Source organism: Buteo buteo, chromosome 25, assembly GCF_964188355.1.
Source record: "Buteo buteo chromosome 25, bButBut1.hap1.1, whole genome shotgun sequence".
NCBI lineage: Eukaryota > Metazoa > Chordata > Aves > Accipitriformes > Accipitridae > Buteo > Buteo buteo.
In genome coordinates this window covers 17,015,609-17,042,951 of record NC_134195.1, presented here as the reverse complement: position 1 = coordinate 17,042,951, position 27,343 = coordinate 17,015,609, and the positions used below count along the sequence as shown (strand labels likewise).

Sequence of the window (27,343 nt, the reverse complement as noted above, 5' to 3'; positions counted from 1 at the left end):
CAGGTTAGCAGGCATGTTAAATTTCAAGTGGAAAGGGAAAGACTCACCCACCCTTCTATGTGCTCCTTCACTCAATGCCTGCTTTTCATCCATTGTCAACACAATGTCATTGCAACACTTGCTGTTCTGGGAACTGTTGCTGTTCCTTAAAAAGGGATGGGAATAAAAATGTGGTCTGCAGACAAATATGAGCAGGGTTTACAGGTCAGGGGGCTGGGGAAAGAGAGCAGCACTGAGCTGGTCAGGAGAAGGGGGTCACAACTTCTCTTTGTTATGTGATACAATTAGGAGGACATCCATTACGTGATACGATATCTGGTATCTGACCTGTACGCAACTGGCATCTGCTAGTCTTTATTATTGGCTTAATGTGGCAGTCCTGTGTGTTGGCTTTCTGCAGAAGTGAGAGCTGGGTTGGGAAGGGACAGGCCGAGAGACAAATTGATAGGAGCAATGGAGAGAAGAGTGTTAACTTGCACAGTGTGATTTGTTGTTGGGTTGTGCTTTAGAGGTGAGATAATAAAGTTGGCTAATTAAACTGTACCCATTACATCTTGTCTGTCTTTCTGTAATGTCTACAATGAAGGCAGATGTATGGAAAGACTCTAGCAATTAAAATATGTCTGGGAAATAAGACTTCTTCCTGAAATGCTGCTTTAACTGTTGTGGTGAAAGCTTTTTTTGGATGGCTGACATATGTTTCTTTGAATTAGTGCTTTCCGAGTGTATGTCAACAATATTGTGTTGCTTTTTGTTCAGATTGAAGATGGGCTGTTCTGTTTGTAAGTCCAAGGGTCATTTTAATTTGGACAGTTCTTTGACTCCTAAATGACCACAGAACCCTTTTGCAAATGTTTCTAGGAAATCCCAGGTCTGGTGAGGTGCACTTCACTCACTGAGGCAGGTCTTCTATGGAAATAGGAAAAAATCCCCAAAGACTGTTTTAACCAACTGTTAGAGCTCCAAGGACTGTATTAATTTTGACACTTGTTGCTTTTGAGAGCTTTGCTATGCAATTCAGTAATCCTTCTAAAATAGGATTTTTGTCGAGAAAACTATTTATAAATATTGGGTCTGTGGAACTACCAATGTATAATTATAGTCAAATTTTAGATTGCATATTTAATCTGTAGGATTATTATTTGTGCTGTTTTTTACTGCTGAGATTATACTTTTCTACATGCTTTTACAGCATTAAAAGAACTTGGGATAGTGAAACAAAGTATTTATATTGGCAATGATGTTTATTGAGCTTGTTGCCTTTCACAGATCAAAGAGGATAAATTTTATAGTAATATATCAAGACAATTGGAATAAGATAGGGGATATTTGTCACAAATATTTTCTGTTGAGAAAGGTACTGCATGGAATTTATTAATTAATTTGTTTGTTTGTTTTTCTTTTAAAGGGAAATGAAAATATACTTATCCATCAGCTTGTGGTGGATATGGCTGCTACTACTTGAAATATTTAGTATCATGTAAACTAATAACACATGCCAAAGAGAAAGGAAATACATTCCTGAAATTTATCATGTGAATTTCATGCAGTTATATTGGAAATACTATGTTAAGTACAAGGGTGTAAGCATGGAATTTGGTGGTGCCTGATATTGAGTCATAATGACATGGGTACTGAAGCGCTGTTAAGTTTTAAGGGCAGGTGTGTATATGTACTCTTGCCAAAGATACAAGTGTAGTATATAGTGATGTCTTTCCCATACATACCAGAACAGAATAGGAGAAAATACAGTAAAACATCACATGGCCAGTATGTAATACAATGCATTTAGCAGTTTTGTAATCAGAAATTACTCCATGACAACGCAACGTGCATGGAGTATCCTGTGTTTGTATAGTTTATAGTTAAGACCATAGAGTTAAGTTTATAATGGACATTTTAGATGATCTGAAAATGTGTGGTTGTTATTCTTTTTTTTATGCTTAGTTTCTTAAGGACATGAGACACCAGAACCTTAAGTATTTTTCAAGTCCAGAAAGGAATGCTGCCCTGAATGGCCCAGAAACAGTGTGGCTTCTGAGGAAAATCTAGTCTAGCAGGAAGCACTGAAATAATACTCTTGTGTGTTTGTGGGAGATGTTAGAAGTGTCTGAGATGCATCTACACATTAGTGTTTTAACATGGAGTTTGCTTTTGGAGTGAGTCTCCTGAGCATCATGATAATCTTTTGTTTCACATCATGGACCTGTCTGAGAGTTCATGCAGTGGATTTCTTCTGGATGAACATAACTGGAAGAGATGATCTAGGAGGACCTAATGTGCTTTAGCAACTAATGGACATTGTGTCCATGGAACCGGACTAGGACTAGTTGAAGGAAAAGGGAAAGGGGAAGTTGGCATATGTGTAGTGCAAACATCAAGTCCATCGACACCAGTTGTTTTGCTCAACAGATGTGTTCCTGTGGTTCACATGACTTCCTAGTGTGGAGACACCCTGGAGTGTTTGTAGCTGATTGTGGAACGATCAGCTGGTAGGCAGTGCAGGCAAGCAGAGGCGAATGCCGCCTGTGGTAAATGTACCACATCACATGCTGTTGGGAATCACCCAACTAACCAATAATCTTATAGTTATACAGTATAGTAATATGGACTACAATTTTCACTTATAAAGTCCAATCAGCATTAAAAGGAGCATGCACACATTTCTGAAACCTGGAATATTACTGTTTTTTGGTAAATCAGTCATGTTTTTTCAAGTACACTAAAGTGGGTCATGTATGTCTACGTTCATATTGTATTTTGCATAAGTAAACATTACGTTTTTAGAATGTATTTTGTTCTTTTTGGTGTTAATTTTCCAGTGGGCTACTTTTCTGTCACATCCTTGAACTGGCATATACATTTATTGTGTCATTATTTCATTTGTGTAGCAAATCTACTTTATGACATGACAAAAAAGGCACATTAGCATTTTGAAAGGGTGGGGGTTTTGAAATAGAGCCTACAAACAGTCAACAAGCTATTTTTTGCTTCCCATATTGATACTATTAGATTAGTTTCTGTTCACTTCAATGAGATTACTTAACCCCAAGAAATGTGTGCAGGATTTGGCCCAAAGTATATGCCTTAGTGTGAGATTCCATATTTAATTTTACTATCTTCACATTAGTGTCAGTGTATTTAATTCCTCCTATTGCTGAGTGAAGTGAAGTTTATTTCATCTGGATTCTTTTACAGATCGATAGAAACTTCTGCTAAGTAGCATAAGACCTCAGTTGAGATCAGTCTTAGAAGTGGTAAGAGTGAAGTCTGCGAAACCACAAGAAGGCAGTCATAACTCACAAGTGCGGTGGAGACACAAGGATTCCTGTGGCTCATTTGTTTTTACAGCTTGTGTTTATCTAGTAGGTTTTTCTATGCATTTGAGAAGACACTGCTGTAAAAAGAGAAAAGGTATTCCATACTTGAGATGCAAATTTAATCCAAGCACTATATAGTCTGTATTTTCAAAACTACTGATCTTTTGCTGTTTCATTGGTAATGACCTTTGGATTTTGATGACTGTCTTTCTAGGAACCTACTCATGATGACAGCCAGAGAATGAATACTGTTGTGTCTCACGATTTAGGTCATAGTTTCTGATTTTCCTTAATTTCTTTTGTGATTATTCTGATCTTAATGTTTTTTCTGTGTTTTCATTTTGGTGCATGTACGGTTGTGGCTTTAAATATTTCAGTGTAAACTCTAATGAAAACCGTCTGTAATAGAAACGAAGGTTGAGGATGACTTTGCATGAACTGTTTAGGAAATATCAATGCAAGGTTTAGGCCAATACTGTTCTATTTGTACCCATTCATCTACAGGAGGACCCACCATATCATTGTGATAGGAGTTAGCACGTGACAGGTGATGGCAGCATTAGTGTAAATGCAAAAGGAAACCTGACTAAGACTTTCTAAAAGTTATTTGTGATATCCATTTTCTGATGTTAAATCCAGATGTTTAAAATTAGACTGCAGTGCTAGTCAAGCTGTTACCCATGATAATTTAATTTTGGTTTATATTTACAAACTGCAGTTATGTCACCAGAATGAATTGTTAGGCTGATCAGTTTTATAACTATTTCTTACATTCAGTCACCTCTTTAACTTAATTATTTTGTGTTAACCGGTAACCAACATTTTCTTTTCTGCAGTTTAAACATCTGTGGAATAGAAGTGCCTTCTGCTAAGGAGGATGTAGGTTTGATGTATCTGTGAGGGATCACAGTGGCTAGTTACAGTAACAGAAGAACTCCAGGTGTATGTTCCAAAGTGTGTTCTTGCCTTCGGCTTCCTTTTCAGAATACTGTTGCTCAGTTAATTATTTTTGTTAATAAAAAGAGTTGTATGTACTTGTAAGATGGCAGAGGAAATAGATGTAGATAGTTAAGCTTAATGCTCTATTTCTACACAAGGTTTTGTAAAACACACTCATCATAAAGTTATCGAAGTGTCTGATGGTAATATATTAAACAATGTGACTAGTATCTGCTAAGTAATATTTGTTCTCTTACTTTTTCTCATGTTACAGTCCTGTGCCGTGATTTTTTTGTTTGTTTTGGTAGGTTTTATATGTTTTGTTGTTTTGCCTGATGTGGGTGATCTTTATTTGGTTTTGTTGTTGAAATTTTGTTTTGTCCTTTTGCTAACTAGAGCAAAGTCTAAGGACATCTCTTATTCATCAGCAAAAAATGAAGATGTTGTTATAGACCCCAAAACACAGTGTCCAGCCGTCAGGCTCAGTGAGGGCTGGCTGCTCCCTGCGGGTGTGGAGCTGGGGGCCGAGGGTGACCCCATCGCATGCTGTGGCCTCTGCGAGGGGAGCAGCCCCGAAGGGCTTGCACAGGGCGGGCAGAGCTGGGTGCTGGTAACAGGGTCATCCACAGCCCCAGGCACAGCAAGCGATGGACCAGCGTCAGGGGCAGACCAGGAGCAACTGTGGGATGAGCGGGTTCACGGTGCGCTGGGTAGAGGGCAGAGCTCAAAGGGTTGTAGTGAATGGAGCTACATCTGGCTGGTGACTGGTCACCAGTGGTGTTCCTCTGGGCTCAGTTCTAGGGCCAGTTCCACTCAATGTATTTATCAGCGATCTGGATGCAGGAGTTGAATGCACCGTTAGCAAGTTTGCTGATGATGCCAAACTGGGAGGTGCTGCTGACTCTCTTGAGGGACAAGATGCCTTGCAGAGGGATCTAGATAGATTAAAGCATTGGGCTATGATTAATGGGATGAAATTTAACAAGTCCAAATGCCGGATTCTGCACCTGGGGCAATAACACCAGGCACAAGAATAAATTGGGAGAGGAGTGGCTGGAGAGCAGCCCTGCAGAAAGGGATCTGGGTGTGCTGGTGGGCAGCAGGCTCAGTACGAGTCAGCCATGTGCTGCGGCAGCCAAGAGGGCAAACTGCACCCTGGGGGGCATCACACACAGCATGACCAACCGCTCAAAAGAGGGGATTTTTCCGCTGTATTCAGCATTGGTGCGGCCTCACCCCGAGTACTATGTGTGGTTCTGGGCCCCACAATTTAAGAAGGACATGAAGGTCCTTGAATGCGTCCAAAGGAGGGCAACAAAGCTGGTGAAAGGGCTGGTAGGAATGTCCTGTGAGGAGCAACTGAGGACTTTGGGTTTGTCTAATTTGGAGAAGAGGAGGCTGAGGGGCGACCTCATGGCTCTGTACAGCTTCCTGAGGAGGGGACGTGGAGAGGGAGGTGCTGAGCTCTTCTCCCTGGGATCCAGCAATAAGACACGTGGGAATGGTTCAAAGCTGCACCAGGGGAGATTTAGACTGGACAATAGGAAGCATTTCTTTACCAAGAGGGTGGTCAAACACTGGAAGAGGTTTCCTAGAGAGGTGGTCGATGCCCCAAGCCTGTCAGTGCTTAAGATGCATTTGGATAATGCCTTAAGAACATGCTTTAACTTTTGGTCAGCCCTGATCTGGTCAGGCAGTTGGACTAGATGATCATTGTAGGTCCCTTCCAACTGAAACAGTCTGTTTTATTCTGTTCTATGAGGAGACAGGGCCAGAGACAGGCACAGCTACAGCGTAGCTCACTGCAGGACTGACGGCCCCAGCTGGGCTGAAATGGGACTTCTGGGCCCATGGGCAGGAGGTGAGTGTGGAGACCGCAGGTGAGGCAGGTCAGGGCTAGTAAGTCCTACTCATGTCCTCAGGGCCCTGACACCTGCACACAACATTGAAATGTGACAAAGGTGAAAAAATCAGCTAACTTCTCTGGAGAAATCAAAACTATGAACTGAAAGTTAAGGATTTTTTGAAAAACAGCAGTGAAAAAAATTGAAAATACAATACTGTATAAATTATGCCATGATCCATTTTGAATGTTGCATGCTGTTGCTGTGCTTCCATCTCATAAAGGTATAGTAGGAGTCGGTAAATTACAGAGAAGAGTAACAAGAAAGACCAAAAATTAGGAATGAACCCTTAGTTGCTCATCCAGTTCTTACACTTTTTCTTCAGTAACCATTTATTGCCACTCTTGGGTACAGGACGTTGGACTATTTGCAATTTGGTTCCGTTCTCTGACAGCTATAAAATATTTAGATATGAACTGTTAGGTTGTGTGATAGAAGTTTGCCTGCACACCGGTGAAAGAGCTCAGAGAGGCAACGGCGGGGGGGGAGTCCCAAATCTCACCCTGCCCAGCGGGTCCCAGTCCCACCACAGGAGCCACCAGCCCACCGGTGGCCCATCTGGGGAGCAGCGAGTCCCGAAGGCAGGCGGGAGCCCGGGTGAAGGACTGGGAGAGAGGGACAGCCTGTCCCAGGAGAGCCCCAGCCCCACGGCCCGGCCGCGGGACCCGTCAAGGCGAATCGAAGGCAGATCCTTCTGGACTGAGGGGAGACGCTGCCTGGCGTGTGGGATGCGTTACGGGGTGCTGGGGACGAGTATTTGGGGATCGCTCAGGATTTGTGACTGGGAAATAGAGGGATGAGGGGATAGAAAGGGCTGGATGTGTGTAAATAGGTGACACGCTCGTCTGGCCGTGCCCTGGTCCTGACTGGTGCAGTCTGTCCTATTTTACCAAATTCTGTTTCTAACTCTTTTCCTGGCTGAAGAGCATCCGTTCCGTGCGTGTCTGCACACGTGTGTGTGTATGGGGGGCTTGAGTGCCAGCAACCAGAGTTTGCCCCCAGGACAGAGCCCCGTCTGTGTCCATGGTACCAGTTGCTGGGTGCTGGTGGCTGGGCTGGGACCGCAGGTCACAGGGGACTGTGTGTCTGTGGTGGTGCCAGCGGGTGGACCGAGCGTGGGCGAGTGTGTAAGCACTAGTGAAGCAAAGCTAGGGGGAAAAAAGCCCGTGGGTGGGTGAGGTGGCCTGGGGGCCGGGTACGAGTGTGTGCCTCCAAGGGTGAAAGGACAGCAAGTCAGCTACTGCAGGACCGGGGGAGTCCTGACTGGTTTTGTGTGTGTCACAGCGTGTCTCTAAGGACAAGACTGCAGGAACTTGGGTATTTGGGGGCCGGAGTAACCCACCCCAACCACAGGGAGGTTGGCTACTGGAGTCCCAGTCTGCTCCGTCAGTGAGTGTGGGACGGGGTGTACCAGCAGCGGGTGTGGGGCTGTGTTCTTGGGGGCTCGTATCCAGGTGCCAGCAACTGGGAAGACTGGAATCCAGGGTCACCTACTGGGCAGACTTGTGTTTTCTGCAGTATATGACATTGTTTTATATTAGCTGGAACTTCCTAGTAGTAATTAGGGTTGTCACGTGGTTTAATATAGCTTAGAGGCGATGAAAGCGTAACTAACCAAGATCTGATCATTTTCTATCAGGATGGGAAGAAGTATCCCAATCAAATGTTTATAATGGAAACTGCTGCTATACCTGCGAACACCATTCCTGTTTAAGTATCAGAAGTGGTCCTGCTCAATAACATTCAATTAACTATTTGTTTATGCTTGCTTTATTCCATTTCATTCCTTATTAGAACCATTATAAGGCAACAGAAATCCCTTACTAAGGAATTAATTATTTCCTTAAGACATAATTTACAATGAAGTAAGAAACTTTATAAAAGGAACAAAATGTACACATTTCAGTTGGTTGTATGTCCTTCCTGTCTTCCCTGGATGGAAGCCAAGGAACCAGAATATTTCTGGGATTCTGTTATATTTTATGGGTGGTTTCACCTCATACTGATCCTCTTCTATCCCTGGCTTCTCCAGTGGATGGTCTTCAAACTTGCTGTATATTAGACAAGCATGTAGAAGTGAAGATGCTAAAAATATGTTTGCATACATTGTTCTTGAAGGAGGGAGTCTTGTTTCCCAGAGGTGGACCTCATCATTGGACTTTGTGACCCTGCTCGTTCACCATCTCTATCTCCGTGTATCTCCTGTTCATTTCTATAGAGTGGTTCAGTTTTGCTGGCCAGGTTTCAGTCTTCACTCTAGCCTGTTGCTAAGAGTCATTTCAAAGTGCATAAGGGCTTAAATTTGCTTTAGCTTGGTGAAAGACTTCTGGGGCAAGTGTTGAAGCTGCTGTATAAAAGGTTATCCTCTTTTCATTTTTCTGCCATATTTTCAAAGAAAAATGTGTTCTGGTTTTTCATATGCAAAAGATAACTAAATAGCAGAGCCCAGGAGAGGTGGGACTTTGGTTCCCCTGTCCATACATCTACTACAAGTTCATATTTAATCTCAAGAGACAGGAAAATGTTGGGAAACTGCCTCTTTAAATTCATCATTGCAGCAGCTATTGATTTGTCTACTCAAATGTTCTGTGTCACATCAGTGGGTACTGTTATTTGAAGGGGCTTATTTCTATGCCTTTTGGTCATTTGGAAAGAATCAGTGAGGTTGTCAGGAGTGGCCAATTCTGAGAGATAGCGGTTTCACTCAACTGTGAATTGAATATTGGGCAGGAGAGAAAAGACTTCCAAAACTGATAGTAGATATACAGGTACTGTCATAGCAGATGAAGTGGCTGGTTCATTTTTCACAGCTGATCTCTAGCATTTCAAAAGAAGGGTTGTATCTCCTAACATAATTATGGATAGAGATGCAAATGAAGGAAATTCTTTTTTTTTTTTTTTTTTTGCCATTGCTCCAATGAAAGGCCAGTTTTTACTTGCTTGTGAAGGTTATTAATTTTTTTCCCTGGGGCACACTGTAGATAGATGAAGATTGATTCTTCATTGCCTCTCTACATGCATTTTTTTGTTACAAGAGGTGCTGCACAACTTTTCTTTTTTCAAGGCGTAGGAGGGCACAGAACACAGATGTTTCTGTCTTAACTGTTTAGGCCCAAGGACATTTGTGGTTTACCAGAGGAAAGCAAGCGTGCACGTATACTTGCTGAAATGAAGCCTAGAAGGCTAATTAGAGATGCCAATTTATCAGTTTCATTGAAAATACTTGTGGCCTGTATTTTCGTGAAAAAATTGAATGATAAATCTTGTAGTATTTGTCTAATTTTTTTTTTCTTTTTGCCCCCCCCCCCCCTTTTTTTTTCTTTTTTCTCTCCTGTCTTTGCTTTTGTCAGCTCTTGCCTTACACATGTCAAACAGTCCTGGTCTTTGAAGGTCTGATTTTGTTTGTCTACAGTTTCCTTTCTGGCAGACTGAAAACGTGTGGCGCTCAGGTGGTGGACTGAGTTCCTGTTGCCTCCATCTCCTATGTGATGTTGGAGACTGTTTTAGTCCTGTCTTTGTCTGCCTGACATCTTTCTTATGACACATCAGTGCTGGGAAGATATAATATTTGAAGTTTGCCCCACTGAGCACAGTTTCTTCTCCTCTTTGGTATACAGATTAAGATACTTTAAGGTTGCCCTGAAGGTACGCTGGTGGAAGGCTTATAGGTGGGCAGAAACAGTGGCATTTAACTCTTCCTCGAGGCCATTTCTGCACAGCAGAGTTAAGCCACCACTTAAGACTAAGTCAAAACTCTCATTAGCATAAATCGGGTCGGGATGAGGATGCTGGAGCATGTAAAGTACTGCGGATAAAACACAAATTTCTGATAGTTTGAAATTGCAATTTCAGCCAGGTACACTAGATTAAAAGCAGAAAAAAAATCACAACTGAACATTTGTGTAACTTAGATTAACCATTTGCTAAGATGCAGAATGGAGGAGAGCATTCATTTAGCATTCCTGCTTCCTCTGATAGCCTGTTGTTCAAAGGAAGCCTCTAGAATTTGCTCTTTCACCTTGTACAATGAAAGATCCATTCACATCATGTTAGTTTGTGTGAAGTTGAAGTTGCTAAACAATAGTTTTATGTTTTGCTAAACTTACTTTTTAATTCAAATGGTAATAGTTTTCAGCAGAAAAATGAAAACAGTTGTAGACATTGAAATTACAAAGTAGGGGAGCCACACATCTGGACGTTTATGGCGTTATCGTCTCAAGTAACAGATATAATTCAAAAGCAGGAGTGCTTTTTCCAGTTCAGTGGAAAGCAGCAGCATAACTGAAACAAAGTGGTGAGCTACTACTAATCTGTTATTGCAATCAGCTACCTCTGTCACATTTTATATTAAGAAGAAAGGGTGGATAAATTGAAAGTAGCACATAAAATATCGTTTTAACATTACTGCTGGCTAGACCTGTAAATAGAAATAATAAATCCTCATACAGCATTGAGGGTAATACTAAAGTATTCCCACTAGCATATGTTATTTACGGCTGTTCTAAAGTTTTATATCTTCTATTTATGTGTCTCTCTTTTTGAAGGGGTTGGACCTGACATGGTGCTCATAGTTAGCTCTTCTTACGCTAGCAAATGTCAGTTTTAGCTAAATTCTACAGTAACGACAGATAAAAATGGTATTATAAAATCAAATAATGATCACATTGTAATCTGCTGGGAAGATGAGACAAAATAATTTTTCGTTAAACATTGAAATTAAATTGTACGAACTAAAATTTTTAAATTGCTCCTAAATAGGCTTACAAGTGGAAAGGACTGGATATGTCTTTGCATTTACCATTCCCAGAGCTCCTTAGGTAATACAGGAATAGAAATTTTTAGCATTACAGCTCATATGAAAAAAATGGCATATATAAAGTTCAGACTAAAGTATATATATCAAGTTCAGACTAAAAGTTGAGGTGAAAGCATAAGTATAATTTGCATTAGTTTGGTTCTTAAGGTACAAGAGTAACATTCAAATTCAATGCTTTAGTTTCAGTTCCTGAACTTCCTGATGTGTCTGGTCCAAATCTGTGTTACTTTCACATATCTCTGTTACTTTTGTATTAGATTCAAAATATGCTTAATGCTCAAAATGAAGAAGGCAGTGATTTATCTTGCGTGGCTGAAATGCCCAAGTTTGTAGACTAATTATCCTCCACCTTTTTGTCTTTCCTGCTAACAGAAGCTTAAGAAAAAGTTGGAAGGTGATTCTGAGTTGTCCTTGGAAGTGACTTGCCATTGGTATTTTTATGGAACCATCTTAGTGAGCTGTGCTCATCTCTACGTGCAGAAAGGATATGCCCTCAGATGACTGATCTAACCAGAAATTTGTTTCTCCTACTGATCTTGGAGTAGATCTGTTTGTTTTTTTTAAATTCAGTTGGTCCGTCAGTGCATAGAAGAGTGCGCTTAGCTGTTGATACTGTTAGAATAACTTGTGTTTTGGTTAAAAGCAGATTTATGTTCTTTGCTGTATGAAGGCTTTAGTTTCCACAAACTATCTAATGGGAACATGTGAGTCAGAATCCAGTCTGTTTCTGTCCTTTTACTTGCTGTGCTTTCTGGTCCTTTTGGTGTACAGCATCTTGGAAAAAAAAGAATTTTGGTTCTTTTTGCTACATTTTTGTGTTGGGGCCAAAATCCTGTGACAGCTGCAAAGATTTTTGGAACAATTTCAGGAGAGCAGACTTTGGCTTCTTCAAAGATCTGCTTGGAAGAGAGACCCATGAGATAAGGCTCTGGAGGGAGAGGGGACCCAAGAAAGCTGGTTAATATTCAAGGATCACCTCCTCCAAGCTCAAGAGCAGTGCCTCCCAATGAATAAGAAGTCAGGCAAAAATGCCAGGCGGTCTGAATTTATATGCTGGGGGCCACCCATCTGGAATGCAGCTCTGCAGAAAAGGTCCTGGGGGTCTTGGTGGACACTGAGTTGAACATGAGCCACCAATGTGCCCCTGCAGAAAAGAAGGCTAATGGTATCCTGGTCTGCATTAGGCATAGTATTGCCAGCAGATCGAGGGGATCCTTTCCCTCTCGTCAGCACTGGTGAGGCCACAGCTGGAGTGCTGTGTCCAGTTCTGGGGCTCCTCAGTACAAGAGAGACAAGGACATACCGGAGAGAGTCCAGTGAAGGGCCATGGAGATGCTTCAGGGACTGGAGCATCTCTCCTATGAAGAAAGGCTGAGAGCACTGAGATCATTTAGCCTACAGAAGAGAAGGCTGAGGGGGGGAGATCTCATTAACATGTATAAATACCTGATGGGAGGATGCGAAGAAGATGGAGCCAGGCTCTTTTCAGTGGTGCCCAGGACCAGAGGCAATGGGCACAAATTGAAACTCAGGAGACTCGCTCTTGAGTATCAGGAAACAATTTTTTTTCCCATGAGGGTGACTGAGCACTGGCAGAGGTTGCCTAGGGAGGTTGTGGAGTCTTCCACCCTGGAGATTCTCAGAAGCTTTCTGGACTTGGTCCTGGGCAACTGGCTGTAGGTCTCCATGCTTTAGCAGGGGTGTTGAACCAGGTGACCTCCAGAGGTCCCTTCCAACCTCAATCACTCTCTGAGTGTGTGAGTTGAACAATCTTCATAGTCATAGAATCACAGAATGGTTTGGGTTGGAAAGGGACCTTTAAAGGTCACCTAGTCCACCCCCCCCCACCCTGGGAGGGGACATCTTTCATGAGATCAGGTTGCTTAAAGCCCTTGTCCAGCCTGATTTTGAACACTTCCAGTGATGGGGCATCTACCACTTATATGGACAAGCTGTTTCAGTATCTCAGCACCCTTATTGTAAAGAATTTCTTCCTTATGTCCAATCTATATCTACGCTCTTTTGGTTTAAAACTGTTGCCCCTTGTTCTGTCACTACAGGCCTTGGTAAAAAAGTCTCTCTCTGTCTTTCCTAAAAGCCCCCTTTATATATTGAAAGGTCGCAATATGGTCTCCCCAGAGCCTTCTCTTCTCCAGGCTGAACAACCCCAACTCCCTCAGCCTGTCTTCAGAGGAGAGGTGTTCCAGCCCTCCGATCATTTTCGTGTCCCTCCTCTGGACCTGCTCCAACAGGTCCATGTCTTTCCTGTGCTGGGGACCTGAGAGCTGGACGCGGTACTGCAGGTGGGATCTCATGGGAGCTGAGTAGAGAGGGACGATCCCTTCCCTTGACCTGTTGGCTACATCTTGGGAGCTTGTGTGAAGGCGTGACTACATACTCCTATGAAGACATGCACAAACATGATCTCCTCAAATATTCACTAAGAGAGATCCAGCTTCAAAGGATAGACTTCATAGTTGTGGTAGCAAGTCATTTTATTCAAGCTTATAAGCTTTGCTGAGATCAAAACAGAGTACTGCTGTTTTGAGAAACTGGTGTAGTTGGCTTGGTTACAATGCATGCTAATGTATCTCTTTCTGCTCCTGATTTGTAGTTGTTGTACATCTAGAGAATGATTTGGCTTTATCTGTGTGATTTTTATACAAAAAGTTATGTATTGTCATGGTTTAACCCCAGCCACTCACTCACTCACTCCCCACATGGTGGGATGGAGGAGAGAATTGGAGGAGTAAAAGTGAGAAAACTCATGAGTTGAGATAAAGACAGTTTAATAAGTAAAGCAAAAGCTGCGCACAAGCAAAGCAAACCAAGGAATTCATTCCCCACTTCCCACGGGCAGGCAGGTGTTCAGCCATCTCCAGGACAGCAGGGCTCCAGCACCCCTAACGGGGACTTGGGAAGACAAACGCCATCACTCCCAACGTCCCTCTCTTCCTTCTTCTTCCCTGACTTCTATCTGCTGATCATGACGTCCTATGGTCTGGGATATCCCTTGGGTCAGTCGGGGTCAGCTGTCCCGGCTGTGTCCCCTCCCAACTCCTTGTGCCCCCCCAGCCTGCTCGCTGGTGGGGTGGGGGGAGAAGCAGAAAAGCCCTTGGCTCTGGGTGAGCACTGCTCAGCAGGAATGAAAACATCCCTGTGTTGTCAACCCTGTTTGGATCACAGATCCAAAACATAGCCCCATAGTAACTACTGTGAAGAAAATTAACCCTATTCCAGCCAAAACCAGCACATGTATATATATATTATTCCATTATATGCATTTCCCCTTATTAAAACAAACAAACAAACAAAAAAAAAAAAGAGAAAAAAGTATAGTCCTGCTAGTCCTTTGCATTCTGGCCTACCTGAATTTATCTTCCTTGGAGACTGATTTCTAGGTCTAGTCAGTGCCAAAGGTGAAAGTATAGTACAATCACATTAATTCATCCCTGAGGAAATTGCCTAATTCATATGAAAGGACGTCCTATTACTCCCTCATAGACTCACCATTGTAGTCGGATTCTGAACCACAAATTTACTGGAATCTTCATCTGTTCTGTTTCCAGAGTATGACCTTATAAATTAGAGAAGAAATATATATGTGTAAGTTCCTAAGTACATGAACATATACTCTGTGTTGCAGAGTTTGTACGCCATTTCTCGTGTTCAGTCCACAGTCACTCAGGTCTTCCTGATGTTGGTTCAATCTCCCACTATATAGAAAGTGAATCAATCAATCAATTTTGTCTCATCTCTTAACCCCACAAACATGCATTTTTCTTTCCTGAGCTGTTTTTTTTACCAGGAGATATTGTTTTCAAAATTGACCCTTCAGAAGCTCACCTAGCAGAACAGTAGGTTGCTGTTCGTCCCTGTTTCATATTTATCTTTCTATTCTCATCAGGTTCTCTTTTCCTTTAGCTTAAATTATTATTTTGCATGTGATACTATGTTGGTTGTTTTACTGCAGTCAAGACAAATGATAGCTATAGTGTTTCCTGATCTGGGAAATGCGCTGTATTATCAAAAATGTATCAAAACTGGCATGGTTGACTTTTGGTTAACTCATGTTGCATTTAATTAAATTTTCCATTTACTTCAAGGGTGTTCATTATCTTTCCTTGATAATTTATTTTAAGTACTGTGCAATATTGAAATGTGACTAATGGGTTTTCTCTTCATGAATCACTACCAATTTGTATGAGTTTCTTAAATAAAAGTGTTACCTTTTGTTTGCTTCCTAGCAAGTCTAGATAGTAAGTGTTTACAAAGATGGACTAAAAGGTGACTTCAGTCAGTTTTCCACCAGCCTCGCCTGACGAAATGCTTTCCTAACTTTTCTCTGGTCACTTTACACTTGCCTGAGCCTTTTACTCAACACAAGGGAGTTGGAGTCAGGATTGGTACTAGTGTTGTGACACAACATCATTCTCTAAGCAGAACTGGATGGTGTATTCTGTTTAAACCCGTTAGGGTGATCATGTCTAGTCGTAAAGAAATATCAATATTCATGTACTTTTTATTTGTCTTTCAGAACAATGGGTCACTTGCTTGGTGCCAGAATCATAAACAGTGTTCAAAGGTATGTCCTTTTTTTTCCCCCTCTCATTTAAGTTACCTAGTTGCTTTCAATCTCTTGTCTGTAGATTAAGTGCTTATCATCTTAGCCTGTTTTCAGAAGCATATGTTTGTATTTTATTTGGAAACCTCACCCTATAATAAAATATACAAAATTAAACCAGAGTGATTTACTCTTTCAGGACAAAGGAATCATGTTTGAGTATATGTATCAAGTTAAACCAACATAATTCTGTGGTTACCAACAAACTTTACACGGGCTAAAATCTAGTATATCATTTGTGTTCTTTCAGTATTTTTGGTAATAAGAGAGTAAAACTGTCAATCACTTTAAAATCTTCCTCCAACAGCAGCAAGGTATGTCAACATTCAACATTTCATTCAGTTTGGGTATTTAATTTTTAGCCTGACGCTGAATTTCTTTGAAAAAAAATCTTGATATAAATCCCAGTGGCTCTACTGATGCCCTGTCCTCTCCTAGCGCTTCAACCCTGAAAACCTAGAGGGTAGGTGAGCTAATTGTCAACTGATTCTCCTGGGCAAGAGTCTTTCTATGGTGTCTGGATAGAAGCAACAATGATTTGAGAGCTTTGGTGGGTCAAAGGGGAATTACACACCCTGCTGCTGACTGTTCGTAAATGTCACAGAAGATGCATCCATTGGAAATTTGAAAATGCTGAAAGTAGTGTTTTTGTCTAACCTTCCTGAAAATGTGTTTCTACAATAACTTAGGCTTTTAGACTTCAATATTTATTCTTCATTCTGCGCAAATTGTACTGCAAATGGGATTAAAACCAAGTAACATTGTTCTGTATTGTTTTAATAATGTAATCTATGTAAATGCTGGTGCTAACCCTTGATTTTAACACATGACAATTTCTTCTCTACATTTAAAGTCTGAGATTACTGGTTCACTGATCTAGCTTCCGTTGAAATGAATGGGGTTGGAAATGGACCAATCTGTTATTGACTGTTCCATCACAGGAAAATAAAACAAAGTCGATCGTTTTTGTCAGTATTAAAAACAGGGTATAACAACATCAGTATAAGAAAAGAATGGAACATGTCCTATTAGCTGTGCCACGCTGCTAAGGGTTGCACTTCTGCAATGAAATCTCATCATTCTTCAAGAAACCCAAACAAAGGTGCAGAGAATGTGTTCCATCATAACTGAATTGCCTTTTAAGGAAAGCATGGGTCTTGTACCATAGTGATCCTGATGTAATTCTCTTTTTTTATTCAGTTATGAAGGTTACTGTGGTATGTAATCTGAAAGGTTTTCCAGCGGTTTGTGTCTGCCTCACAAAGAAGGAATCATACAAGAAAAGTTGTCTAGCTTTTAAAGCAGGGCAGAGGTTATAGGAACATTTCTCTGGGTCACTCCCAAGTTCACAGAATCAACGTAAGGTATATATAAGATATTATGAGTTTAAGGTTTATGTTAAGATTGTATTAGTCTCTTGAAATCAGTGTAAGAATGCTACAAATTAATATTATAATACAAAATGCAACAACAGTTTGAGTTTTAAATTACTTAACATATACTTTACAGTCATGTTATCTTATGTTTTCATTCTTTCTTAGGAAGGCAGTACATTTTCCTTAAGAAAGCAGCTTTGCCATATTTAGAAAAAGAAATAAATATAAACTTGGTCAAGTTGTTAGCAGAGCTGAACATTAGCAGAATGTTCTCCTTTCAGACACGCTTTGGTTTTCTGTGTTTTGCAATGCAAAGTCAAAACAATTGCATTACCTAACTGAAACTTTCAAAGCAATGCAGGGGGTTGAGTTAACCTTCTAAAAATGCAGATTCCTTTCACTGCTGCTCAGCACCTCAGTGGAGGAGGTTTATATGAGTGTGATTCTGCTAAATATCTCAGATGACATTTTTTCTAAGGGATTTTCCCAGTGTCCACCCTTATTTTGTGGTTGTGGTGCTTAGTGACAGCTTTTTGAGGTGATTTATGGTAAAGTGCAGATGACAGCAAACATCCAGCTACTTTGTTAGCAGGGGGGGCACTTTGAAGCACAGAAGCACCTTTTGTGCAAGTATTTGCATCTGATACACAGTGGAGAAATTTTATTTGGAAGTTGGTTACATCAATGTATCAGACAGTACCTGATACATCAGTAAAAGATGATGTAGTTAATTTAGTAACTTTTCTATTATTTTACTCTTTCATAGAAAAATGTAAAGATAGAAAGGGTACAGTGTAGTCCATCTTCTTAATTGTAACTTAACCTATCCCAATTCTATTTTAGAAGAATTTTTTTCATTCCAAGGGCAGACAGTAGCCTGTAAAAGTGAAGTCTGGATGGGAGATGGGGCTCTGGAGAAGAAAAAAACATCATAAAGCATCCAATACAGGGCTTTTGCATGTGTTTTCTCCACATTGCAACTTTGATGTCTGTTTTGGCTTCATTTTGCCTAGACCTGAACTGACAAAAAACTGTTCTAAAGTCTCTGTCCATTATTCTCTGAGACTAAAGATCAGTCTGGCATAAAACTCCATGGAAATTTTGTGTCCACAATTTTGTATGTAGAATAACTGGGAAAAATATCTTATTAGTAGCATACAATGAAAATTATTTTTTTCCTCATGGAAGTCTGTGGTCTTTATATTTAAGAATACTTCTGTAGTTGAAGATAGTTGTTGGTAAGATATTGTTCAGGTTTGTTTGGTCAGTGAAGTACCTCTAAAGTTAATTCCAGCTATTATACCATTGCCCTCTAATATAAGTATAGACAACAACTGTTAGTTTGAAGATGAATACCTTTGAGATCTACTAATTTTTCAGAGAGGTGCAAATCTAATGAACTAAAATGGTTTTAGCTCTCACAGGAACAGTTGTAGATCACTACCTACATCCCAAATGGCTGTTCATTTTTGTTATTTTAATGGATCATGTCACAAAGCATGGCTGTGAGCAGCAAAATATGCACTAATGATTTTATATGTAATTTAATTGAATAAGACCTCTCCAGAGGCTATTTTACAAGATAAAACACAAGAGAGCTCTTGAATGCTTGCCCTGTTTTGACATGAGGTGGGTAATTTCAATATGTTAAAGTTCTCTGTTATAATTAGGACAATTATAGGATCATTAAATAAATTGCCATTTTTGGTCCGAGTAGTTATTTATTCAGTGCACTCCTGCATCATGCACTCCTACTTGTCTGCTTGTACAGAGTTGAAGCAGATTGAGGGCTTTCTTGGGATCCTGTCAATTGGCTGGTTGGCTTCCACTGTGAATATGATTACTGAGGTAAAATTGGCAGTGTAGTCAGTGAAGTTTGTTGTGAACTTCTTTGGAAATAGATTTGAAACCAAATTTCTTTTGTCTAACTTCATCCGTAGTTCTATTGTTTTGTTTGAGCTTATGCCCTTCATATTATTTTACAGTTTTGTCTTTCTTTTTTCTTATGTTTAGCTCTTTTTTACTGTGTTCATTCTTCTCACTACTACTTTATGACGGGTATTTGGTTTTCTTTTTTTTTAATTCTTATGGCCTGAGAAGAATAAGAATTTTTATTAGAAATTTAATGGAATAAATCTTTTTTCTTTTTTTTCCCTCTAATTACAGTAGATATCTGGTGTGTTTTAATTGCTTATAGTCCTTGAAAAAATACACTTTGGCATTGAAGTTTATAATAAGGTTTAGACATTTTTTTTACAATTTATCCAGGAGAAAAGTTTTGGTACTGTTGGTTAGAATTAAAATAATGCTTGAGCACTATTGTACACACAAACTAATGTATTTTTATGTGACAACATCGTATGTTGTTTATATATTGATAAAAACAGTGAATATTAATCCAGTAGGTATTTGGTCCTGAAATTGATTCTTTTAATCTTTTAATCCATCTTTAATATATTAAGCATGAAACTGAGTCTTGAAAACTTGGTGGGTTTTTCTTTGGAAGTCAGAGGAATAGAATAGAATCATAGAGTCATAGGATCATTTATATTGGAAAAGACTTTTAAGATCATCGAGTCCAACCATAAACCTAACACTGCCAAGTCTGCCACTAAACCATGTTCCTAAATGCCACATCTACACGTCTTTTAAATACCTCCAGGGATGGTGACTTTTCCCTGAGCAGCCTGTTCCAATGCTTGATAACCCCTTCAGTGAAGAAACGTTTCCTAACGTCCAATCTAAACCTCCCCTGGCACAACTTGAGGCCATTTCCTCTTGTCCTACTGCTTGTTACATGGGAGAAGAGACTGACACCCACCTCCCTACACCCTCCTTTCAGGTAGGTGTAGGGAGCGATAAGGTCTCCCTTCAGCCTTTTTTTCTCCAGGCTAAACCCCATTTCCCTCATCCGCTCCTCATAGAACAGAACAGAATAAAACAGACTGTTTCAGTTGGAAGGGACCTACAATGATCATCTAGTCCAACTGCCTGACCAGATCAGGGCTGACCAAAAGTTAAAGCATGTTCTTAAGGCATTATCCAAATGCATCTTAAGCACTGACAGGCTTGGGGCATCGACCACCTCTCTAGGAAACCTCTTCCAGTGTTTGACCACCCTCTTGGTAAAGAAATGCTTCCTATTGTCCAGTCTAAATCTCCCCTGGTGCAGCTTTGAACCATTCCCACGTGTCCTGTCACTGGATCCCAGGGAGAAGAGCTCAGCACCTCCCTCTCCACGTCCCCTCCTCAGGAAGCTGTACAGAGCCATGAGGTCGCCCCTCAGCCTCCTCTTCTCCAAATTAGACAAACCCAAAGTCCTCAGTTGCTCCTCACAGGACATTCCTACCAGCCCTTTCACCAGCTTTGTTGCCCTCCTTTGGACGCATTCAAGGACCTTCATGTCCTTCTTAAATTGTGGGGCCCAGAACCGCACATAGTACTCGGGGTGAGGCCGCACCAATGCTGAATACAGCGGAAAAATCCCCTCTTTTGAGCGGTTGGTCATGCTGTGTGTGATGCCCCCCAGGGTGCAGTTTGCCCTCTTGGCTGCCGCAGCACATGGCTGACTCGTACTGAGCCTGCTGCCCACCAGCACCCCCAGAGCCCTTTCTGCAGGGCTGCTCTCCAGCCACTCCTCTCCCAATTTATTCTTGTGCCTGGTGTTATTGCCCCAGGTGCAGAATCCGGCATTTGGACTTGTTAAATTTCATCCCATTAATCATAGCCCAAAGCTTTAATCTATGTAGATCCCTCTGCAAGGCATCTTGTCCCTCAAGAGAGTCAGCAGCACCTCCCAGTTTGGCATCATCAGCAAACTTGCTAACGGTGCATTCAACTCCTGCATCCAGATCGCTGACAAATACATTGAGTGGAACTGGCCCTAGAACCGAGCCCAGAGGAACACCGCTGGTGACCGGTCACCATCCATTCACTACAACCCTTTGAGCTCTGCCCTTCAGCCAGTTCTTCACCCAGCACACTGTGAACCTCCTCATCCCACAGTTGGACAACTTGTCCAGAGGGATGCTGTGAGGGACAGTATCAAAAGCTTTACTAAAATCCAGAAAAACTACATCCACCGCCTTCCATTCACCCGCTGGGCAGGTGACCTTATCGTAGAAGGTTTCCAATTGGTTAAACAGGACTTTCCCTTTGTAAATCCATGTTGACTGCCTGATGATTGCATTATTCTTTAAATGCCTTTCAACAGCACGCAGTATAATCTTCTCCATAATTTTTCCAGGAACTGAGGTTAGGCTAACAGGTCTGTAGTTCCCTGGGTCTTCCCTCACCCTTTTTGTAGACTGATATAACACTGGCTTCCAGTCAGCGGGGACCTCCCCAGACTCCCAAGACCTCTGGTGGCTGATCGAGAGGGGTCCTGCCGGAACATCCTCTGGCTCCTTCCGAACTCTGGGATAAATCCCATCAGGCCCCAGGGACCTGTGAACGTTCAGCTGATACAGCTGGTCCCTTACAATTTTGGTGTCCACAAATGGAAAGTCACCGTTCCCACCCTCGTGGTCCTCTGACTCAGGGCACTGGGCAGCCCGAGGTCTATCAGTATTATGAAAGACTGAGGCAAAAGAAGGATTGAATGCCTCCACTTTTTCATCATCCTTATTAGTCAGGTGACCATCTTCAACAAGTACCAGTCCCATGTTTTCCTTAGATCTCCTCTTGCTATTAACATACTTTAAAAAGCCTTCTTGTTATCTGACACAACACTGGCCAGTTTCAACTCTAATTGACTTTTGGCCTTTTGTGTCTTCTCCCTTGCATATGCAAATCACAGCTCTGTAATCTTCCTGCAAAGACTGACCTTCGTTCCAGAGATCATACAATTTCTTTTTCCTCTTGAGCTCCATGAGGACTTCCCTGTTCAGCCAAGCTGGTCTTCTGCCCTGCTTGCTTGACTTAGAACACAGTGGAATTGCCTGCTCCTGTACTTCTGAAGGGTAGTTCTTAAAAACTGAGCAACACTCGTGGACTCCTAAGCCCTTAAAAGCAGATTCCCAGGGTACTCTGCTGAATAGCTCCCTGCATAGCTTAAGGTTTGCTCTCCTGAAGTCCAGGGTAGCAACTCTGCTGTCCTTTTTTCTTATTACACTGAAAATTTTAAACTCAACCATTTAATGACCACTGTGGCCAAGACAGCCACCTACCATCACATCCCCCATGAGTCCTTCTCTAATCACAACCAGCAAGTCTAGGAGGGCATCTTTCCTAGTTGGCTTACTGAGTACCAGTCAGAAGAAGTTATCTCCTACGAACTGCAAGAATTTCCAAGACCTGCTTGTCACAGCAGTATGATATTCCCAGTTGATATCTGGGAAGTTGAAATCTCCTATAAGGACAAGGGCTACCAATCTGGAAATTTCTTCTAATTGCCTATATAATAACTCATCAGTGCTAACATCCTGGCTGGTTGATTGGTAGTAGACACCCACTACAACATCACCTTTGTTTTCCATCCACCTAATCCTCATGCAGAGGCTGTCAGCCACGTTGTCACTAATTATAAGGGCTGTACAAATAAACCTCTCCCTTACCTATAGTGCGACCTCCCCTTTCCTGCCTTGCCTATCCCTCCTGTACAGCCTGTAGCCCTCCATCCCAGCACTCCAGTCGTGGGACTCATTCCACCAAGTCTCACTAATACCAATTATATCATAGTTCCAGGAACTAACCAACGCCTCCAGTTCATGCTGTTTGTTTCTCATACCGCATGCATTGGTGTACAAGCATTTCAGATATGCTCTGGAGCCCTCCATGCTCCCAGGAGCAGCATAAATGTTCCCACCAGTATTGCCACCCTCATTAGGATTGATACTACATGGTATAGAACTTACTTTATGTCCTGAGGTTCCATTCAGATTTGGTCTAGGTAACGAAAGTTAAAATTTAGCATTTATTTTGTTTTACTTTACCAGTAGATTACTGGCAGCCTGTCAGACTTGCTGAGTAATGCACAGGTGGGCTTATACACAACAGCATGAGAAAGTGGAGCTGCAAAGTGGAGAGACTGAGAAACAGCAAAATGGGCTGGTTTGGGCTGGGCTCGGTATTTCTTGACACAGAGACATTGGCCAGCACCTGGATCTCAGTCATCTCTCCTCATTCCTGGACACCACATGGGTCGAAAGCTTGTTTGGGGAGAGAACCAGACAAGTAGACACTCCCTTCTTTTCTTCCACATACATGACTACACAAAACCCCAGCTCCTGTTGCCAACAGCTGGCCCAGCAGAGAAATTCAAAATAGAAGCTCTGCAGAGTGTATTGTCTGGTTGGGGAAAGACAGTTAAAACTGGAATCTGATAGATCCAGTATACTTGTGCAAGTTGGACTTAAGTCTTGCATCATAGCAAAGTGTTAGGCTTTCATATTGCAATTAAAAATATTTTCGTGCTTATCATCTGTAGGCTGTCTTTAAAAACAGAAATAAATAATATTTTGACATAAGTTACATGTGTAGGTTTTCAAATAAAACCTCCTTTGGGCTTATTCCTCCTTTTTCCCTCTGATTAGTTCATATTTTCTATATCTCATACTCTGAGTTACCTAGGTAATTATTTACAGGTTATATACACGATGAAGTAGTGTCTGTAATGTATTGATCTCATCTAACATATAATAATCTGATCTGTTATTTCAGTTTAAAGAATTCAAGTTATTTCCAACACAGGTAGTCAGTCAGCTTTGATACACATTTGCAACTTTCATTAATACTGGAAATGCTCCGTCTAAATGGAAATGTGTAGAAAAAACTTAATCTTGTTTTGTTTTTGGGTGTAATGGCAGCTGCTAGGGAGGGAAAGGTAGGATAGGTCAGTTTTTAAAATACCATTAGTTGAATATACAGTGTCTAAACCAGAGTGAATAGTGCTGCTGTTGAGAAATATTTATGACACTTTTTGTTAGAGATTTATCATTTGTTAAAGTGATAGGTCTCAGAATATTTTTCCTTTTTCTTTTCTAAGAGAGACTTTATAAAGAAAAGTTACATAATGAAATCTGTATGGATTCTAGTTCTTTCTGCAAGCGTAATTCTCATTGACATTAATGAGAAATTCTGAGTAGAGAGATGTGTGTTCAGTGTTGAGAGAAGAATTTTGCTCAGATATGGTTGTTATTAGATTTGTGTTTTCCAGAGCTGATCTTCTACATCTTTACTTGCAATTCCCAATATTCATAAGGGTAGACAATAGTATTCTTGGTTTTATCCTATATACAGATGTTATCTGGCAGTTTCATTATATTGCTTCTTAAAATGAAATACAATTTACTTAGTGGGTTAGGAAGAAAAGCAGAAAACATCCACCCATTTTCACAACTGTATTTTTTTCTTATGCATATTACCCCACTGACTATTTACATATACTGACTGCACACAGGTGAAGGGTCTGTTTCACTCCTCTTGTTTACTTTGACCAGTAATTTCCCCTTTATTTAATCATAGAATAGTTTGGATTGGAAGAGACCTTTAAAGGCCATCTTGTCCAACCCCCCTGCAGTGAGCAGGGACCCCTTCAACTAGATCAGGTTGCTCAGAGCCCCGTCCAACCTGACCTTGAATGTTTCCAGGGATTGGGCTTCTACAGCTTCTCTGGGTACCTGTTCCAGTGTTTCGCCACCCTTACTGTAAAAAATTTCTTCCTTTTATCTAGTCTGAATCTACCCTCTTTTAGTTTAAAACCATTACCCCTTGTCCTGTCGCAACAGGCCCTACTAAAAAGTTTGTCCCCATCTTTCTTATAAGCTCCCTTTAAGTACTGAAAGGCTGCAATCTGGTGTCCCTGGAGCCTTCTCTTCTCCAGGCTGAACAACACAACTTTCTCAGCCTTTCCTCACAGGAGAGGTGTTCCAGCCCTCTGATCATTTTTGTGGCCCTCCTCTGGACCTGCTCCAACAGGTCCATGTTTTTTCTGTGCTGAGGACTCCATAGTTGGACGCAGTACTGCAGGTGGGGTCTCATGAGGGCAGAGTAGAGGGGAGAATCCCCTCCCTTGACCTGCTGGTCATACTTCATTTGATGCAGCCCAGGGTACGGTTGGCTTTTTGGGCTGCGAGCGGACATTATTGCTGGCTCATGTCCAGCTTTTCATCCACCAGTACCCCCAAATCCTTCTTTGCAGGGCTGCCCTCAATCCCTTCATCCCCCAGCCTGTGTTGATACAGGGGTTTGCCCCGACCCGGGTGCAGGACCTTGCACTTGGCCTTGTTGAACCTCATGAGGTTCACGTGGGCCCACTTCTTGAGCTTGTCCAGGTCTCTCTGAATGGCATTCACTCAGCTTGGTGTCGTCTGCAAATTTGCTGAGGGTGCACTCGATCCCACTGTCTATGTCATTGATGAAGATATTAATCAGTACTGGTCCCAGTACGGACCCCTGAGGGACACCACTTGTCACCTATCTCCATCTGGATGTTGAGCCATTGACTTCTACCGTCTGGATGCAACCATCCAACCAATTCCTCATCCACTGAACAGTCCATCCATCAAATTCATCTCTCTCCACTGTAGAGAGAAGGCTGTTGTGGGGGACCATGTCAAAGGCTTTACAGACGTCCAGAGGGATGATGTCAGTAGCTCTTCCCTTGTCCACTCCATCATAGAAGGTCACTAGGTTGGCCAGGCAAGACTTGCCCTTACTGAAGCCATGCTGGCTGTCTCAAATCACCTCCCTGTCCTCCATGTGCCATAGCATCGCTTCTAGGAGGATCTGTTCCATGATCTTCCTGGGCACAGAGGTGAGGCTGAGAGGTCGGTAGTTCCCAGGGTCCTCCTTTCTACCCTTTTCAAAAATGGGTGCAGAGTTTCCCTTTTTCCAGTCACCAGGGACTTCACGTGACTGCCATGGCTGTTCAAATATCATGGAGAGTGGCTTGGCAACTAGATCAGCCAATTCCCTCAGGGGTCTGGAGTGCATCTCGTCAGGTCCCATGGGCTTATGTTTGTTCAGGTTCCTCAGGTGGTCACGAACGTGATCTTCTCTTACAGTGGGAGGTGCTTTGCTCCCCCAGTCTCTGCCTTGCGGTCCATCCACTTGAGAGGTGTGGGAAGAGAAGTTGCCAGTGAAGACTGAGGCAAAAAAGTTGTTGAGTACCTCAGCCTTCTCCTTGTCCATTGTTACCAGTTTGCCAGTCGTGTTCCTTGGGGGGGTACCCTTGCTTTGACCTTCCTTTTCTGGCTGACATACTTATAGAAGCCCTTCTTATTCTTTGTGTCCCTTGCCAAGTTAAGCTCCACCTGTGCCTTGGCCTTCTTGACTCCATCCCTACACAACCATGCAGTGTTCCTGTACCCTTCCCAGGATACCTGTCCCTGCTTCCACTGCCTGTGCATTTCCTTCTTGCCTTTTAGTTTGGCTAGCAGGTCTCTACTCCTCCATGCCAGTCTCTTGCCTTCCTTTCCTGATTTCTTACACCTGGGGACCAAGAGCTCTATGGAAAGCGCCCTTAATGATCTGCCAGCTCCGTTCTGCTCCTTCATCCCTGAGGGCAGTTTCCTGGATTAAGTAACAGTTATGTGTGGATTAAGGTACTACTTGAGGTGTGAAACACTATCAGAATCTGGCCCAATGAAATAGTCTGCAAGGATGAATCAAGTACTTCAAGGATAATAACGTCGCAATGGACATTTGCTTTTTGTACAATCGCAATAAACTGGTTTATGTTGTGTTTTGAATTCCCCCACTGTCTTCACCTTTGCTATTGGATTTAACTTCCAAATCTTTACGTAATTCTTGTTTAAAACTTTATCTTTCCTTAACTTATCCTCTGAAAATGTTTATATGGTATTTTGCCTCTCTCTCCACTAGTGTCATTATTCTGTATGCCCATCTACCTGTTTCTTACAAATCTACCAAAGAATCAGTGAATTGTTTAGGTTGGAAGGAACCTCTCGAGAACTTCTAGTGCAACCCCCCTACTGAAGCAGGGTCAGCTAGACCAGGTTGTCCAGAACCACGTCCAGTTGGGTTTTGAGTATCTCCACAGATGAAGACCACAACCTCTCTGGGCAACCTGTTCCAGTGTTTGACCACCTGCTCAGTAAAAAGTTTTTGTGTTTCCTGTTTTTTAATTTGTGTCCATTGCCTCGTCTGGTCCATGGGCATGACTGAGAAGAGCCTGGCTCCCTCTTCTTCATTGCTTCCTATCAGGTATTTGTAAACATGGGTAAGATTCCCCTGAACATTCTTGTCTCCGGGCTGAACAGTCCCATCTCTCTGAACTTCTCCGTCTATGGCAGATGCTCCAGTCCCTTAATGGTATTCATGGTCCTATGTTTTCTTCTTTTCTGCTTATGCTTTCTAAGGCCAAAATGACTCCTGCCTACTGTCACTCACAAAGCTCCTGT

At 41.9% G+C, this 27,343-nt stretch overlaps 1 protein-coding gene across 1 annotated transcript in view; it reads left to right on the top strand.

Moving 5' to 3' along the window:
* ANOS1 (anosmin 1) overlaps positions 1 to 27,343 on the top strand; it is a 145,522-nt gene that overhangs the window by 13,619 nt on the left and 104,560 nt on the right. The window contains exon 2 of the mRNA XM_075057381.1: positions 15,517 to 15,564. Coding sequence (XP_074913482.1) covers positions 15,517 to 15,564 — 48 coding nt within the window. The remainder of the gene's footprint in view (positions 1 to 15,516; positions 15,565 to 27,343) is intronic.